The 20,266-nt window shown below is 38.0% G+C and overlaps 1 protein-coding gene across 1 annotated transcript in view; it reads left to right on the top strand.

Moving 5' to 3' along the window:
• The window catches only part of PTGER3 (prostaglandin E receptor 3), a 201,457-nt gene extending 182,090 nt beyond the window's left edge, over positions 1-19,367 (top strand). Inside the window, exon 3 of the mRNA XM_003892060.5 lies at positions 18,539-19,367. Coding sequence (XP_003892109.1) covers positions 18,539-18,559 — 21 coding nt within the window. The 3' untranslated portion in view covers positions 18,560-19,367. The remainder of the gene's footprint in view (positions 1-18,538) is intronic.
• Positions 19,368-20,266: the final 899 nt, after the last annotated feature.

Genomic DNA, 20,266 nt, shown 5'->3' with positions numbered 1-20,266 from the left:
TTAGAAGTGAGGCATTGCTATAAAGATAGATACCCAAAAATGTGGAAGCAGCTTTGGAACTAGGTGACAGGAAGATGTTAGAAGAGTTTGGACATCTCAGAAGAAGACAGGAAGATGAGGTAAACTTTGCAAATTTTCAGAAACCCATTAAATGGTTGTGACCAAAATGCCAATAGTGATATGGACAATAACATCCAGGCTGAGAAGGTTTCAGACTGAAATGAGGAATTATTGGGAACTGGAGCAAAGGTCACCTTTTTATTCCTTAGCAAAGAATTTGGCTGTATTGTATCCATGCCTTAGGAATCTGTGGAAGTTTGGACTTGAGAGTGACAACCTAAGGTATCTAGATTGAAGGAAGGAAGACATTTCTAAGCAGCAAAGTGTTCAAGATGTAGTCTGAGTGCTTCTAACAGCCTATGTTCAGATACCAGAGCACAGAAATGACTTAAAATTGAATTTATATTTAAAAGGAAAGCAGAGCATACATGTTTAGAAGATTTCTCAGCCTGACCATGTGGCAGGGAAAGAAAAAGCATTTTTCTGGAGAGGAATCCAAGAGGCTGCAGAGAAACCACTTGCTAGAGAAATTTGCATAAATAAAAGGGAGCCAAGTGCTAATAGCCAAGACAATAGGAAAACAATTTTAAAAGCATTTGAGATTTTTGAGATAGCCCATCACAGAATCAAATACCTAGGAAGGAAGAATGATTTCGTGGGCCAGGCCCAGGGCTCTGCTGCCCTGCACAACCTCAGGACAATGCTCCTTGCATCCTGGCTGCTCCAGCACTAGCCATAGCTCAAAGGGGCCCAGGAGTAGCTCAGGAAGCAGCTCCAGATGGTGCAAGCCATAAGTATTGGTGGCTTCCACATGGTGTTAAGCCTTCAGGTATACAGAGTGCAAGCGTGGTGGAGGCTTGGCACCCTCCACCTAGATTTCAGGGGACATATGGGAAAGCCTGGGTGTCTAAGCTGCTTATCAGGGCAAGCCCTCACAGAGAACCTCTATTCGGGTAGTGCAGAGAGGAAATGTGGCATTAGAGTCCCCACACAGAATCCCCACTAGGACATTGCCTAGTGCAACTGTGGGAAGAGGGCCACCATCCTCCAGACCGAAGAATGGTAGAACCACTGGCAGTTTGCACCCTCAGTGTAGAAGAGCCACAGACATGCAACTCCAACCCATGAGAGCAGCCACAGGGACTGAACCCTGCAAAGCTACAGACCAGAGCTGGCCAAAGGCCTTGGAAGCCCACACCTTGTACCACTGTGTCCAGAATGTGGGGTATGGAGTCAAAGGAGACTATTTTGGAGCTATAAGATTTATTGACTGCCCTGCTGGGTTTCAAACTTGCATAGAGCCTGTAGCCTTTTTCTTTTGGCCAATTTCCCCTTTTGGAATGGGAATGTTTACCCAATGCTTGTACTCACATTGTATCTTGGAAGTAAATAAATAGTTTTGACTTTCCAGGCTTATAGGGGGAAGGAACTTATCTCCAGATGAAACTTTGGACTTAGACTTTAGATTTGGAACTTTTGAATTAATGCCAGGGCAAGTTAAGATTTGGGGGTACTATAGAGAAAGCATGATTGTATTTCACAGCATGAGAACGACGTGAGATTTGAGGGGTGGAGAAGAGGAGTGGAATGATATAGTTTGGGTATTTGTCCATGCCCAAATCTCACGTTGAATTGTAATCCCCAATGTTGGAGATGGGGCCTGATGGGAGGTGTTTGGGTCATGCATGGGGGCAGATCCCCAGGGCTTGGTGCAGTTCTCATGATAGTGAGTGAGATCTGGCAAAATTTCGTTGTTGTAAAGTGTGACACCACCCCCGCCCCGACACACATATGCTCTATCTTGCTCTTGCTTTCACCCTATGAAGTGCCTTCTGTTTTGCCTTCCATTATGAGTAAAGAAGGTACAAGCATGGCACTGGAATGTACTTCAGGCTGTAATCTGTGAGACGGGCTCATTTATAAAAAAAACAAACAAACGAAAAGGAGATTTAATTGGTTCATGGTTCGGCAGGCTTTAAAACATGGCACTGGCATCTGCTTGGCTTCTGGGGAACTGGCTTCTGGGAAGCATGAATGGCCTAATATGCCCAGCTTCTTACAGATTTCTTACATTCAGTCTTGTCTACCACCGAATCTACTGAGCCACTTCCTGTGGCTCCAACAACCTCTTTCTCTCCTGTATGGTTACAGAGCAGTTATAATTCAAGATTTATGAACTTTTGAAGTTCATTCTTCTGATGATGATTGGAACACATGCATGAGTTTCCACTAATGTTCCATTTTGTAGAATAGGACTTCCATTTTTATTTTGACTTCCATTTTCATTCTTGTTCTAGAAGTCTTCATGATTTTCTAGACCCTTCCTAGGAAGAGTTTCCTTTGACTCAGACTGTCCTGCCTCTCTGGAGATGAGGCATTATTATCCAGAGCACAATCTTAGTGGCTATGATCTTTCTATCTGCACACAAGCTTCCCTAATGACATCTGTTTGGATTTCTGTGTTCTATTTGTACATTACTTTGTGCCCACCTCCAGGGGAACTCAGCTACTAGAAGTTAAACCAACCAAACCCATGGATGAATATTTTGGTAAATAGTACTTGTTGAATGAAGGAATAAAACATTTATTTATTATTTACAACATGTGAGCTTGTAAATAATAAACAGACATTGTGTCATATTCTAAAGCTATGGAGATAAGATACAGAACCTACAATCAACAACTACAGTCTCAAAGGGAAAACAGTAAGGAAACAGACAATTATAGTGATTTATAACTATAAGTATCAGAAGTATTCAGAAACACCACAAGCATAGAGAGGAAAAGCCCAAGTCTTCTTATGAAAGTGAGGGTGGGCATCACAGAGGTGAGGTTCGAGTGAAACTGTAAAGGTGACATAGGAGTATACTAGATGAACTAAATGGTTGCTGGGAAAAACGGGACTGGGTGAAGGTACACAGATTGGAGGCAGTGGGAACAGTGTTTGTAAAAGCCTGGGATATACAACAACATGGTATATCTAAGGTATAATAACCCTGGATGTTTTGCTTAGGAGTTTGACTTTTATCTTATAGGCCAAAAACAGCAAAGAAAATTAATCTGGAGGGCCTACAGACCCCTGCCTCTCACGATATTTAGTAATGTGTATTGTGGATGACGAAGACAGGACTGTGAATCAAATGCTGTCTGTTTGCAATCTAAGCATAGATAAATTTGAGCCACTGAAGGATTTTATTAATCTGTAAATAATGTACCTGCAAGTTTCTGTCTTGCCATTCCAAGTAGGAGAGCTTCCTTAAGACCTAGCCTGGCCTCATGGGCATATTTAGTGACTATGTCAGCACCTTTATCTTTCCAGACTTTTTTTTTTTTTTTTTGACAAAGTCTCACTCTGTCACCCAGGCTGGAGTGCAATGGCACCATCTCGGCACTGCAACCTCTACCTCCCAGGTTCGAGAGGTTCTCCCACCTCAGCCTCCCAAGTAGCTGGGACTACAAGCACCCGCCATCACATCTGGCTAATTTGTTTTTGTAGTTTTAGTAGAGATGGGGCATCATCATGTTGGCCAGGCTGGTCTCAAACTCCTGACCTCAAGTGATCTGCCCCCTCAACCTCCCAACATGCTGGGATTACATGTGTGAGCCACCACGCCTGGCCCAGACATTTTTAATTGCAAGTAATCAGCCTGTAGATTTCCTTGAAGATTTTGATACTTGCCCTCGAAGAATATTAAACTATGGAAGAGGAATAAGTAAAAAAATAAATATGAATAGTGTGATAAGCCATAATAGAGGTACATTCTTAAAAGCCTGCAACACAGAGCAGAGAGAAAAAACTCTACCTGGATGATTAGAGAACTCTTTATCAAGTAAATAATACAAGAGCCTTGCATGACAAGTTAGAACTCTTAGAGGTGGAGAAGGGAATTTGCAGAAGAGGAAACAGCCTGAGCTAAGAGCACTAGCGTGGGTGCATCTGTGGTCTATTCAGGAAACAGCAGAGAGTTTTGTATTGACAGGGTGGTGGTGAACCAGGACTGGTGGCAGATATACAACTGTAAAGGCAGGTTGAGGCAATTGTGAAAAACTTGTATAACATGCTTTAAGCAGAACTGTTTCTTAGACATACCTCTGATGTGGTAAGGAGAACAGGCTCTAAGTTAACATGGAGACAGAGAGAGTAGTTTAAAACCCAGTTAAGGCAATCAGAGCAGAGAAGCTGATCCGGGAGGAAGAGCAGGCACCCTCTATCCTGCTGCCTGAGAAAAATGCAGAAGTCCGGGTTGGAGTTATAGTTCCATTGCAAAGAGCCTACGATTCAGACTGCGGGAACACCTCAAGCAATCTCAGCCTGATAGAGCTGCCAGTGCCCTCTGATGGTGGCCCATTTGATGGCCAGAAATCAAGGCACCATCTAATTCCTCTTCCCTATCCCAAGGTCTTACCAAATGCTTGTCTGCTGTGATAACTGCTGGAGCCACAGATCTTCAATACATTAGTCTTTCAATCGAAAAGCTCATAGTCTCGTCATCCTGATGTAAGACACAGAGATGAGCCCATCATTATAACATGTTTGGTCTGTGCAATAAGAAAAATATGCATAAGACAGTTTGTATAGAAGGATGATTAACTCAGGACTCGGGGGCTTTGTTGGTGGTTTGATCTCTAGGTTGGTGGTGAAAATATACTCATAGAAGATGTAATTGGCCTCTGAAATAAGATTAGGACTTCAGAAAGTAATTGATAGGAAGGCTTTCATTAAGACCAACATGGGTTATTTGGAAAACTGAAAGTAAGTCTCTGTTCTAGAAGCGTCCACAGTTGGCACAGATTTTGCAGTGGCTCTTCTGTGGAAGTCTTAATGATACTCAGTGTTTCCTACAGTGCTTCACTCAGCAAATATGTATTAGGCATCTTCTACAGGACAAGCCCTCTGGTCAGCAATGTGGTATAGGACCCCCAAGGTGCTTACGGCCAAGCGTTAAGACAGGCGTTTAGACAGAAGGATATGAAGGGGTACTTTCTTTAAAGTTCAAGTTGTACACAAGTAGCAGTTGGCAGCAAAGCGAAACAGGCTTTACATGGAAGGGGGCAGTCAAGGAACGCTTCCCAGAGAAGGAAGTGCTTGAGTCGAACTTTGAAGAACAAATGAGTAGGAATTTCCCAGATGACAGTCCAGGAAAGGTGTGGCATCTTTGTTTCTGTGATGTGGCTCCAGATGAGTGTCTTCCTGCCTCTATGGTCATGTCATTGCTACTCTTCTCTTCCGGCTCCTCTTCTTCCCACCCCTGCTGTGATTGATCCCTCAAGGTTCTGTGCTCAGTCCTTCCATTAGTTCTCGGATTTGTCCTTTCCCTCCATGTCTTCATTCACATCCATGACTTCCACTAACACTTGTGAGCTTCAAACTTCTTAGTAAGTAAAGACCCCACATTGTCAAGTATGGGACATTTTACCCAGGAAGTCAGCCTATCTCTAATGAAACATGCTCCAAAAATAACTTACTGTCTGTCATCTCTGTTGTCCCACCCATCTTTTTGTGGCCTGATTTTATAAGTCAAGAACCTTGAAGAGATCCTTAGCTTGCTTCCTTTCTATTCCCAACATCTAGTGCCTCTCCAAGTTCTGCAGTGCTCTTAAATTCTTCTTTCTGTGTCCACTACTAATGCCTTAAATGGGTCCCTCATAATCTCCTGCCTGGCTGATTGCAGTCACCTCCTAATCTGTCTCTCTATTTCCAGCTCACGCTCTAAACCTATCCTTCCTCACTACTGCTAAGGTGGTATTTCTAATCAGCAAGTCTGATTTTGGATCATATCCCACTTCACCACACCCCTACTGCTTATGATATTCCTGTATTTGTGATAACCTTTGGAATTAGGTCTCAGTGCCTTAGAGTGGTAGACAAACCTCTCCTGCTGACCTCACCAGTAGCTTTATCTGTTGTCCTCTCCCTCCAGGAATTCTCCAGGAATTCTAAATGGATTGTAGATCTCCCAAAACATCATGTTGTTTCATACTTTCTTGCCTTGAAATGCTATCACCTAGAATGTTTTCCCTGTCACTCTTTCCACGTGACACTGTCGCGTCCCCTTCCTTGACTCTCCCTTCTGGAGAGATGGCCACTTTCTTTTCTGGACTGCTTCTGGACCAGGTATTCTGAACTATCTATTATAATGCCACTTTGCAAAAATCAAAGAAGCAATATGGCATAGTAGTTAGGAAAAAGCAACCAAATCCTAGTTCTGACACTTACCGGTGTGAACTTAGGCAAGTTATTTAATCTCTCCTTGGCGTAATTTCTATAAAACTCACCTATAAAATGGAAATGATAATAGTATCTGCCCCATAAAGTTATTGTCCAGTTAATGTATATAAAGCGCTTTAAACAAAAAAGTACTTGGCTTAGAGTAAGAGTTACATAAGAATTTGCTGATTGCCAACTGTGAGCATCTCGATTTGAGGAAATTATATCTTATTCATCTCCATGTTCCCGGGGCCCAGCACCAGTGCCTTACACAGAGTATATGTGGAACAAATGTTTGTTTACAGAGCAACGACTGAATCTCTGGCTTTTCCTTTCCCTTGGTGTAAGACCCAGTAAATCCCAAAGTCATGCTGATTTTCCTTTCCAATGTCCTCCACATTGATTTCTTTTTTCCTATGGTAAGTGTCACAGCTCTTTCATTTATTCAGCAAAAAGTTATTAGTCAACAGTGTGCAAGGCATCCTAATTGCTAGAGATAACCGCTGTAAACAAGACAGATTCCTTCTGCTTATGGACATTGCATTCTAACAGAGGACACAGACGTGAAATAACAGCACGTTAATTACCTGATCAAAAGAGTGATATATATAATAGGAATCTTGGGGAGGTCAAAAAATTTCTCTTAGATAAAAACTTTGACTAATATATTTTTAAAAACTAGAAGTAAATAGTTAGAATAAGGTGGTAAAAGCTGTGGTGGAGAGTGACCGAGGCAAAGAGAATGGCATGTGTAAAGCTCTGAGGTAGGAAGAAATTTGACATGTAGATTTTTAGTTCCCCATGTCTGGATTATTGCTACAACTCCTACCTGATTTCTGTAAAGAGTGATCCTCCCCACTGCTCTCATATTAAACTTTCCCTTATGTAGATTGCCTGCTCAAGAACCTTCCATGATTCTCCTTTGCCTACTGAATGACATACTAATTCCTGAGTTGTTTTTCATGTCCCAATATAATATGGGTTTCAGTGATTATCCAATTTTATCTTCCACAAATCATCTACATCTATACTCACCATAGCCATCATGAACTACTTGATATTCTCCACACATTCTTTATGTTTTCCTACCTTTCCACCTTCGTTCAGATTGTTATTGCTACCAAAATGCCTTTCTTCTCTGTTCCCATCCATGCTTGTTTCACAAAAAAAAAATCCATTTGTTATATATGTGATGTGCCTTGATATTTTCTATTCTAGTCTATTACATTCTAGTTCAGTTTTTAAGACAAGTAAGCAAGATGTAACCCACAGAAGTGATTTCATAACTCACGAATGGATCTTGACCCAGGATTGAAAACATTGTCCTAAATAGCTTTAAAGATTTTTTTTCATGATCTATGATTCTTGAAGAGAGTTGGCTTTAGTAGAGTCAAAATTTTCTTCTAGCAGTAGAATCCTCTAACCAGCTACATCTGGATTATTAGGCTTCTGTATTCTCTGAAGACAGGACAGTCTTCAGAGAATTTGGCCTGAATGCATGATCAATGGGGAAGCAAATCATACAGATCCAAAGCACTCTGAGGATGCTTAGTAATACATCTTAATTTGTAGGTGATATCACACTTTGCTATTTCAGTCCTGCCAATGATCTGAAGTTGCTAATTGTATTGAACTGTTCCGGATCACATATTGGGCAAAGATGAACATGGGAGAATACTTGTCCCAGCTGAAATTGAGAAAAAAAAAAATCCTCTTAGCAAATAAATCCATAGCAACTAGATACAGCTGTAGCTCATGTTGTGGCCCATCATCTCTTTCTCTAAGACAGAGAACCTGGGCATCGGCCCCCCTTCTTTAAATAAACTACCACCAAGCCTCTTGACTTTACATCCTACAAGTGTCTCCGATCTGTCTTCCTCTCTCCAACTTCCCTGCCTCTCCTGGAGTTCAAGCCTCCTAAATGTTTATTTTGCGATCTTTCTTAGTGTTTCACACAGTGAAAGATCTATTGTGCTATCCTCCTGCTAAGAACCATTCAGTTATCCCCTGTTTGTTCCCTTAGGAGAGGGTCCAGTGGATAGTACATAAAATTGCTTGCAAAGCCCTTCCTGATCCATCCTCAGTAAGCTCTCCTGTCTCATTCTTACTCCCTTCTTTCTTCTTTTCCTCCTCCTTGTCTTCTCTCCCTCCATTCATCTTCTACCTTCTGATCATTAAAAACAAAAAGCTTTGTGCCTCAAACACTTCATGTTTGTTTTCTTTGGTTTGGTTTTCTGGTCTAGAACATTCCCTTCTTTATTAGACAACTCTTATCCTTACTTCAAAACACATCTTGGATATTTCATTCCTTGAGTCTTCTAAGTCAAAGCTATGAGACTCTCTCCTGTCCTCCCTTAATTCCCTATATAGTTCACCATTACACTATATCGAAATTATCCATTCACTTCACTTCAACAGTGTGAAAGCAGGACTTTTTCAGCACAATATCTCTATTGCTTATCACACAATAGGAGGACCCTGCAGTGTCCAGCTAAGCTGGTGACTTGGAGATAAATCTGCCTAAGCCTGGGATGAAGTATCTGTGAACTATTTTGACAGCAGATGTAAGTCATGATCTCTAAAGAACTTACCAGTTACTATTAATATTTTTTTTATTTAGTATGTTTAAATCTCCATTTGTTTTTTGTATCTCATTTCATAAGTTCAAGAGTGGGTGAAAAAAAGAGGTGCTAATTTGGGTTCCCTAAAATTCCAATATTTCAGGGTAATCTCTCTTAGACACTAAATTTTACTTCTTACCAGGCCCACCCTGGCCAATATATAGATCCTCAGATGAATGGGGCTTTCACAACAGTTTTATTCATTTATTCTCAATCATCCACTTTTCATTGATTAAACAACCACTAAGTGCTAGATACTGGAAATTCTAGATGATTAATATGTCATCCCTCCCCTCAAGACCTAGTCCCTGAGCTCCAAGGAGGGAAGGGAACAAACAGGTAAGCTATTATGAGATAGAAGTTCTTATGTCAACTTTAACAGCCAAAGAGTTCCACAGAAGCATAAAAATGTTAAGAAATGAGAGTTTGCTTTCTGGAAGAAAAAAAACAAGTAAGTTTTACGGATGATAAATATTCTGAGAGGGAAACACACAGCAAGCTGCAGATACCATACAGAGAAGTTTGTTTTTGTTTTTTTGCTAATGAAACCATGAAGATTGTCATTGTATCAGCTCACAAGTAGTCAGTGCTATTTCAGTTAATTCTAATTGATTCTTTTCTCTTTAAGTTTTATTTATGTTTGATTGACACACAATGATTGTGCAAATTTATGGAGTAAAATGTAAATGTTTCCCTTTATAACTGAAAAGCGAGTAGCCTAGCAAAGTCTACGCATTTCTTCAAAGGCATAAAAGCAAACATAGCCAAGATGATGCAGCGTTTAGTCATGGGTGGTCAACACTTACAGGTTGTGCTGATTATTAAACTTTGAATGTTAATGTGGACGCTGCTAATGCTAACACCAGAAAATTAGAAATGCATTCTGAAGGATTTTTGACTTAAGCAAAATTAGAAATGAGCAAAACCTTTCTGGACAGAATGATTCTACAATTTTAACAAGCCAAAAATTATTCAAAATGCATCTCTAAGCCTTTTGCATAAGTATTTAGGACCTCTTTGAATTTCTTGCTATTCCTTTAACATGTTTGTTTTATAATACATTATCCCTTTGCAGTTCTTTCTAGATGGAATAACTCCCTGCCCTTCAGGTGCCCAGTAAACTTAATTGTCACTTCTGTGAAGCATTATAACAAGATCAGTGGGAATCCCTTAGGCTGAATTAATAACTCCCCACTCCTAGTGGCCATACCACTATGTGACTTTCCTTTTAAATTGTTCTTACTCCATTTTAGTATTCTTTGTAGAAGTGTCTCTGTTCCCTAACAGACTGTGTAAGTTACTCAATAATTCCTTAGCTACAGGACCCAACAGTGCCTTATATAAATTTCCATATAGGCAGGTTTAATGGATGAATCATTCTACATTTTTCTTGGCCTCTTCTGTGTCACCATAGTACTAAGTCTCTGTTCTCTTTCATGGTCTTTTCTTCTCCAGTTTGAAAAACTTTATGATATACAATAAGGTCTCACATAACATCATTGGTCGATTCTTGAAAACTGCAACTTTAAGTGAAACGATGACTATTGAAGTCAATTTTACCATAGGGTAATTAATTTAAAAAAGAGACAAATATTTATGGTGTATTTCTGCTCACAAAAATGTCACCAAACTTCTAAATAAAAAACAAAACCCTTCTAACCTTAAACCTTGAGATAAACGTAAGGTATACATTTATTTAAGAAAGATTAATACAAGCAAGAAAGATAATTATTTACCCTATTATTTCAGTTCATGGTCTCAGGTGGCCAAAGTCCTTCCCAGCATCTCAGGTAGCCAAGCAGAAACCCACTCTGGACATAACAATGTGCAAACTCCACACAGACAGTAGCCCCAACGGGGAATCACATTTTTTTTCTTATCAATGTTATTAAGAAGCAAAGTTGAATAAAATGACATTGAATAAAATATTATCTGAGTGCCTGTTATACATTATTAAAAAATTCTAATCTCACAATTAGAATATATACTATTTTCAATTAGTTACAAAATTATCTTAGAAAAAAGTAGGAGTTCTAGTTGTAAGAGCCATTTTTGTTAGTTTGGGACAATCACTTGTCTTGACTTCAGTTTCCTCATCCAAATAATGAGGACATTACCAAATGATCTGCAAATCCAGCGCCCATCCCCCACCCCCGCCCACCCACTCTAATACTACAGTCCCATACTCTTTCTGAATTCATTAAAAACGGATAGTCTAGGTCACATAATTGTACACTTAATTAACAGTTTTATTATCTTGTATTATCTTGACTCATTTCTTCTTTCTTTGTTCTTCCTCAAAAACACATAACCAAATTGTAAGTTCTTTGATGTCTGAAGAACTCAGAAAGTCAAACCAATACAGATTCAAGTCCTGACTCTGCCATACACAACGTCTTTCTTGGCAACTTCCTCAACATGGCTAAGGTTCAGTTTCTCATGAGTAAAATGGGAATAATAATAATAGTACTTTTTAAATACAGTCATAGCTAGCCTCCTTCTGCATTCGTTACAAGTTCCTGCAATTGGCATTTGTGTAAGAATGCAAGCTCTTAATAACACAAATACGTTCACTGGTGAATTAATCACATTTTTATCTGTTTCTTGCTGATTACCAGATACTGTAAATACCTAATAATACAATAAAATTACAGTGCCAACTAAAATTGTAAATCTTGCAATATATGCAAATCTTCATGAAGTTGATAAAAAGAGCCAAATAATTGTAAGGCACACAGGTGAAGCCATTGACAAATTGAAAGAAAGAAAACTAATGAGAATATGACAGACTAGGCACCATAAAGACACCGAATGGAAAATGGTGATTAAATAGATACATGACTCCAACATTTTTCACAAAACTAAAATTGTGGCAAATCTTTAAAAAAGATATTGTCTTGTATTGTTATGCAAATGCTCAAAATTAATTATTTAATTCATTCTTTGCTCTTTCTAAGGAATAATTTATGGAAGTAATGAGCAAAAGGATGAAATTCAGCATGAGAATAGGAGCATCTCACAGTGGGTACTGCAGAGAAAGCAGGGGACAGTGAGAAGCAGCAAAGGCAGCCCACTTCTGATTCTCAGTTCTGACACAGGCCAACTCTGGTGCTTACCCTTAGCAGCAAAATGAGAAAGCAGCGGGGAAAAACTCAAGGCGGATCATTGAACTCTATGTATCTGACACCTAACACCTTATTGAAGTTTCTTTTTTTTTTTTTTTTTTTTTTGAGACGGAGTCTCGCTCTGTCGCCCAGGCTGGAGTGCAGTGGCCGGATCTCAGCTCACTGCAAGCTCCGCCTCCCGGGTTCACGCCATTCTCCTGCCTCAGCCTCCCGAGTAGCTGGGACTACAGGCGCCCGCCACCTCGCCCGGCTAGTTTTTTGTATTTTTTAGTAGAGACGGGGTTTCACCGGGTTAGCCAGGATAGTCTCGATCTCCTGACCTTGTGATCCGCCCGTCTCGGCCTCCCAAAGTGCTGGGATTACAGGCTTGAGCCACCGCGCCCGGCCTGAAGTTTCAACCTAAGCAAGTCTATTCAAATATATTTAAAAAAACTAATAATTTTTAAACTTCCATAAAACCTTAGTGAACATTATTTATATATCATTTTGCAATAAATAAAAGTAATTTTATTGCTTTATGTTCAATGAATAACTCTGTGAGGTAGTTAGAACAGATATTACCTCTATTTTACTGCAGAAAAACCAAATGTTGGTAGGAGCTTACTCAGGTACTCAGAGAAAGAACACAGGTCCTGGACTCTAGGGCATGTTGATAAAAATGTTTTATGTCATTTCCATCTGACCAGTAATGTAGTTCAAATTCTCATTATAATCTTTTTAGGGTATATTTTGTTGGTCCCAATTTTCTGAAGGATAAGAAATCTGAGGTTTGAAGACATTCAATAAACTGGCCCAGACTCAGTGGTAAATATCAGTTTCCTAATTCCACGGTCCCTGCTTTTTCCAGGACACTCTCCCCTTTCACTATGTCAGGTTGTTTGCTAAAACTCAGGATCAAATGTCTTTACTAATAATAGGAAAACTATACCCACAGAAATGAGGTTTTCAGAGAATAATAGAATTTTAGAAAGTTCATCTTAGAAAAAGTGACTGCAGTTCATACCTCAATTATAATTACTGGTACATTTAGGAACTAAAGTTTAAAAGTGATGCATTTGTTTCAACGTTGTTTCCTTTTTCTGTGTGCTTTCTATAGATGATACTAAAGAGCAATGAAATAACCAAAAGCTATGTCATGCCAAAAACAAACAGAAAGAATCTGTGTTTTGTATTAATTCCTGAGCTCAGTAGATCATTGCCTCTATCATCCCATTTTACCAACTGAGATGTGAACTATAAAATCGGCTGAGCAAATACACCAATAGTTCTTGAGACATTCACTGTATTTTATGTATTTTATGCCTATCTTTTCTCTAAGAATATTGTAGTAAAAATATAAAATTTTGTTTAATAAAGCTATAAAGCAGAATACATAAGCAGAAATTATCCCCAGCAAACTGGCCTGAATTTATGTGCTGTGAATGATGAGTATGTTTCTACTACTATTGCAACTGTAGTCATAAATTATTTGTGAACAAGGGCCAAGAATATATAGTTTAGGTTATATTAAAATTGCAGTTAAGAAAATATTTTCCTTTGGGAGACTGAGGTGGATCACAAGGTCAGGAGATCAAGACCATCCTGGCTAACATGGTGAAACCCCGTCTCTACTAAAAATACAAAAAATTAGCCAGGCATGGTGGCGGGCGCCTGTAGTCCCAGCTACTCAGGAGGCTGAGGCAGGAGAATGGCGTGAACCCGGGAGGTGGAGCTTGCAGTGAGCCGAGATCACGCCACTACACTCGAGCCTGGGTGACAGAGTGAGACTCTGTCTCAAAAAATAAATAAATAAATAAATAAATAAATAAATAAATAAAAATAAGTGAAATCCAAACACGAGAAATCCATGCTAATCCATATCAAAAAGAAAAAGAAAACTAAGAACAAAAAATCTTGAAAGCACCAGGAAATAAATGACACCTTAACTATCAGGGGAAAAAACAGTTTGAGTGACAGTGGATTTCTCATTAGAATTCACAATGATCAGAAGGAAATGGTACAACAAATTTCAAGTCCTGAAAGAAAAGAACTGTCAAACCCAAATTTTGTATCTGGCAACATTTTCCTTCAGAAATGAAAAGGAAATAAATGCATTTTCAGATTAATGAAAATTAAGAGAATTTTTCACAAGCCACATACATTAAAACAATGGCTAAAGAAACCTCTTGAAAGCGAATGGAAATGATTAAAGAAGGAATCTTAAAACATCAAGAACAACAAATATAAGTAATACAAAAGACGTTCCTTCTGCTCTTGTGTGTTCTAAATTTAGTTTAGTAGTCAAAGCTAAAAGTACAATATTTTCCGATATGAATCTAAATGTATGTAGAGAAAATATTTAACACAACAATATTATAAATGGGTTGGGGAGATGGGTACAGATACTTAAAAGAAGGCAAGTTTTCTACATTGGACATAAATTGGTAAAATATTAACACCAACAAATCTTTGTGGTGGTGGAAGAATTCCATATCTTGCTTCTAGCGATTGTTACAGGAATGCATACATATTAAAAAAATGGCATAGAACTATACACCACATTGTACCAATGTCAATTTCCCGGTTTTGACATTGTACTATAGTTAATATAAGATGTAACCCCTGGGAGAAAGTGAGTGAAGGGTGCCCAAAAACTATCCATTTTGCAAATTATGAATCCACAACTATTTCAAAATAAAAAGTAAAAAAAAAAAAAGTAAGCTTTTAAAAAATTCTTATTAAGTCACATTCTGAAACACCTTCTAACCTTAAAAAATTGAAAAACAAAAACCATAGTAAAGAGTTGGTATAAAATTACAGAGCAAATGTCTTCAGTAATTGATTGTTTTGCTTCAGTTAAGTTTTGGATCATCATTTGTGACCTATTTGAATTGGGGAAATGCAATTCTATTTTGATGCTGATGTTACTATCAATGTCTAGTTTTTTCTTTTTTGTTAGATGGAGTTTCGCTTTTGTTGCCCAGGTTGGAGTGCAATGGTGCAATATCGACTCACTGCAAGTTCCACCTCAGCGGCTCAAGTGATTCTCCTGCCTCAGCCGACCAAGTAGCTGGGATTACAGGCGCCTGCCACCACACCCAGCTAATTTTTTTGTAGCTTTTTTATGTCTTCAATAATCTCATTGTATAAAAGCTAATGAGTTATCTTGGCTAGGTCATAAAGATAACTGACAACTTTGTTAACAGCTCCTAAATAAAAATATTATTTATAATCTTCAGCTATCAGGGTATAGTGATAAACACCTTGGAAGTTTACAAGCATTTTTTCTCTTTCAGAGAAGTGAAAAAACTAGCATAAGAGTCTCTGGATCTCTTAGTGGCACAACTAGATAGTGGCATCAAGCTGTGAAACATCCAGGCCGTATTATCAAACTTTTTGATCTACCGTGAAAATCCTTCTTGTCCTTTTAATCGGTAGTAAACATTGTTTTGGAAACTCTGAAAGCCCATATCGCTTCTCTCAGAACTGACCACACATCCTCAATGCAACTCTATTTGGATTATACAATCTCCACTGGTCTCATTGGACTAATTAATATGATTGTCTCTCCAGATAATTGAGAATTATGACCCACAGAATCAAACTGGGTAAACTTAAGGTTCTATGTTGCCAATTGGCTACTGTTACTACTTTCGGATTTTATCAATGATGAGATATTCCAAACATACACAAAACACCAGTTTGCTCCCTTCCTTGAATGAACAGATATTAATACTCTGTCATAATTGTTTCAAATTTCTTTTTCCCTAAAAATTATAAAAACTTTGATATGGACACAAAATTAAAGTAGTACTAGATATACCAATCACCGAGATAAAACAGTTATCAAGATTTTGTCACATTCACAGAACCTATTTATTTATTTTTAAAATTACAATAGAAAACACATTTTAACATAACTTGTTTAACATGAAAATTATCTTGACCATTTCTAAGTGTATAGTTCAATAGTGTTAACAACAGTCAAATTGTTGCGCAGTAGATCTCTAAAAACTTTTCATGTTGCAAAACTGAAACTCTATACCCATTGAGAAAGAACCCTCTATTTCCCCTTCCTCACAGCCCCTGACATCCACAATTCTGCTTTCTATTAGTTGGACCAATTTAGATGCCTTATACAGGTGAAATCATACAGTGTTGGTCTTTTTGTGATTGGCTTATTTTACTTAGTATAATGTCTTCAGGGTTCATCAATGTTACAGCACATGACAAAATTTCCTTCTCTTTTTAGGCTAACATTCCACTGTATCTATATACTCCATTCTCTGTATCCATTTATATGTCAATGGACATTTGGGTTGCTTTCACCTCTTGGCTATTGTGAATAATGCTGTAATGAACATGGATATGAAAATATATCATCAAGAGTCTGTCTTCAATTCTACTGGATATGTACCCAGAAGTGGGATTTCTGGAACATATGGTAACTGCATTTTTTAATTTCCTGAGGAAACTCTATACTGTTTTTCATGGTGGCTGCACTGTCAATTCCCATTGACAATGCACAAGAATTGCAGTTTCTCCTCATTCCAATACCATTTGCTATTTTCTGTTTTTGTAACAGTGGCCATGTGTATTAGTCCATTCTCACACTGCTATAAAGAACTACATGAGACTGGGTAATTGAAGAAAAGAGTTTTGACTCACAGTTCCATAGGCTGTACAGAAGCATGTTTGGGAGGCCTCAGGAAATTTACAATTATGTCAGAATGCAAAGGGGAAGCAAGCACATTTTACCATGGTGCAGCAGGATAGAGACAGAGAGAAGGGGGAAGTGTGCCACACAACTTTAAACCATCAGATCTCATGAGACCACACTATCACGAGAACAGCAAGGGGGAAATCTGCCCCCATGAGCCAATCACCTCCCACAAGGTCCTTCCTCTGACATGTGGGGATTACAATTTGGCATGAGATTTGGGTGGGGACACAGAGCCAAACCATATCGCCACCTTGATGGGTGATATCTCAATATAGTTCTGATTTGCATTTCTCTAATGGTTAGTGACATTGAATATCTTGTCACTTGGTAGCCATTTATAAATCTTTGGAGAAATACCTGTTTGTGGCTTTTACCTATTATTTTTAACTAGGTTATTTGCTTGTCGTTAAATTATAGGCATTCTTTATATACTCTGAATATAACTCCTTATCAGATACCTGATTTAGAAATATTTTCTCCCATCTAGTAAGTTAATTTTTCACTCTACTGATTGTTTCCTTTCAGGTGCAAAAGGCTTTAAGTTTGATGTACTCTCATTTGTCTATTTTTGCTTTTGTTGCCTGTGGTTTTGGTGTCATATCCAAGAAAACATTGCCAAATCCACTGTTATAAATTTTTTCTCCTGTGTTCTTATTGCAGTTTTATATTTTAAGGTCTTATGCTTAGGTCTTTAATTCATTTTGAGTTTATTTTCGTATATTGTGTAAAGTAAGGATCTGACTTCATTCTTTTACATGTGGATATCCAGTTTTCTTAACACCATTTGTTAACAGTACTACCCTTTAAGACCATTGTATGGTTTTGGCACTCTTGTCAAAGATTGATTGATTGATTGATTGTGTGCACAAGGGTTTATCTGGGACCTCTATTCTATTCTATTGATCCATATGTCTGTCCTTATGTCAGTACCACACTGTTTAGATTACTGTAACTTGGGATCACTTAACCTATTTTTTAAAACATGTTTTTTCTTTTTCTTATTTGAAGTATTTTTCAGCAAATATCAGATGGTATTATTTTACCCCATCATAATTCAGTATAACTCTAAAAATTATGATCCACTACAAAACCACAATATTATTATCACTCATAATGTTTCTTTGGCATAATCTTACAGCTGGTCTTACCCAAATGTATGGATTTTCTCAAAACTGTGTTTTTGGTTTATTTGAATTAAAATCTAAACAAGGTCCACATTTTAATATGTTTGTTTTTTAGGTCACTCTTAATTTAAAGTAGTTCTTCCTCTGCCCCCTTTTCCTCCAACCATTGACTTATAGAAATTAGTTTAGTTGTTCTATAGAATGCCTCCCATTCTGGATTTCTCTAATTCTTTATTATGTCATTTAACACTAAATGGAAATTAGCTAGTGGCTTAATTGTGTGGTCATTTAATTATAAATTTAAATTAACCTAGAACCATCATCTTTTCATGTCTGCAAGCAGTTTTTTAATCTTATCTGCAAATTGAAGATTCTGAGGACTTTTCCCAGTTTCACTGGGCATTCTCACATGTCTTGCCATGTTTCCACCCAAGGAATATAGGATCTTCTTCTTTTAGTAGATGTTTGTAGAAAATTTTTTTATGCCCCAAGTTTGTGGCATACATAAGTTGTCCCTATTCATTTTTCAGTATTCCTGCCACACAACTTCGTTCTTGTTCTTGTTATACTGCTGTAAGTGATTTACCACTCCTGTTCATAATCTGAAATTTATGGGAATTTATTGCCTTCGACTTTTATTTAAGACATTAACAGTGCATTCATTATTGGCTATCCTAATTGATTTGTTTGTTTTCCAGGAGGAATTGTGGGGAAATTAAAACCTGCCTTTCTGCCAGGATCACATCACTGGATGCTCCATGACTCTCTTTTTGTAAAAGAAAAAAAAAAATCACAGAAACACCCCCCCGTCCCAAACTAGTCTCTTTTACTTCTTCCCCCAAGCCCACCCCCAAATATAACTGTTATCCAGAAGCTGTTATGTACTGTTTCCATACATGTTTTTGTACTTTTGCTATATCTATATACATCAATTAAATTTATGTCCTATTGTTGTGAATTTATATTTGCATATACATTTTCATATTATATGTATAATTTGCATTTTTGTTTTTTTATTCAAAATTATGTTTCTTGAGATTTATCCATATTGAAACATAGATAAATTTTATTGTTAATTTTAACTGCTATAGAGTATTCCATAATTTGAATAAAGCATAATTTGTTTGTACAATCTCCCGCCAAGGGAAAATTATTTCCACTCTCATCATGGCAAGGAATACTGCAAAAACAAAAATTACATTCATACATGTTTGCCTGCACCCATCTGCCTGATTTTCTCTAAAATAAATATCTAGGAGTGGAAGTGCCAGGTCAAAGGGCATATGCTCTTCTTATGCCCACATACACGAGAGTTTTCCCCAAGTATATCTACATCAACATCTATGATGTCTTAATTTTCTACATCCTTGTCTGTATTCATTTGTTTTCATGCTGCTATGAAGAAATACCCAAAACTGTGTCGTTTATAAAGGCAAGAGGATTAATTGACTTAAAGTTTCACAGTTTCACATGGCTGGGGAGGTTTCATGAAACTTACAATCATGGTGGAAGGGGAAGGAAACACGCCCTTCTTCACATGGTGGCAGGAGAGAGAAATGCCAAGCAAAAGCGGGAAAAGCCCCTTATAAAACCATCAGATCTTGTGAGAATGAACTCACCATCATGAGATCAGCATGAGTATAACTGCCCCCATGATTAAATTACCTCCCACTGAGTTCCTCCTATGACAAGTAGGAATTATGGGAACTAAAATTAAAGGCGAGATTTGGGTGGGGACACAGAGCCAAACCATAGCATTGTCAATGTGAAATAGTACTTTATTGTTACTCTACCATATATTTTATTGAACGAAATGTGAGGTTGAGAGCCTTTACAAGTCCTATTAATAACTTTATCTTCTTTTTCTGTGTATGGTCTGTTTATAAAATTGATAATCTCTTGGGTTTTATGTCAATATCTTAATGATTTGTGAGGGTTTAAAAATATATTCTAGACAATGATTCTTTTTGATATTTATTAAATATAATGCATTCTTATAAAATCGTCTATGAATTATTTCTCCCTTCCCCCCTCCATTCCCTTTCCTCTGCCTTCATCTCTCTCTCTCTACATCTACTTCTACCTCTAGCTCTATCTCTAGTTATAGCTCTATCCCTATCCTTATCCCTATCCCTAACTCTATCTCTAGCTCTAGCTCTACCTTTATCTCTACATGACCTCTACCTCTACGTCTAGCTGTATGCCTACCTCCACTTCTAGTACTGGTACCAGCTCTAGCTCTACTTCTATCTCTACCTCTACCTCATCTCTATCCCTAGCTCTCTAGCTCTACCTGTAGTTCTACCTCTAGCTCTAGCTATACTTACATCTCTACCTCATCTCTATATCTAGCTCTAGTTCTAGCTCTACCTCTACATCTAACTGTAGCTCTAGCTCTACCTATCTCTAGCTCTACTTCTACATCT

The sequence above is a fragment of the Papio anubis genome, chromosome 1, assembly GCF_008728515.1.
Source record: "Papio anubis isolate 15944 chromosome 1, Panubis1.0, whole genome shotgun sequence".
In the NCBI taxonomy this organism is placed as follows: domain Eukaryota; kingdom Metazoa; phylum Chordata; class Mammalia; order Primates; family Cercopithecidae; genus Papio; species Papio anubis.
Note: the sequence above shows the minus strand (reverse complement) of the source record. Positions and strands in the feature narration are given on the sequence as shown.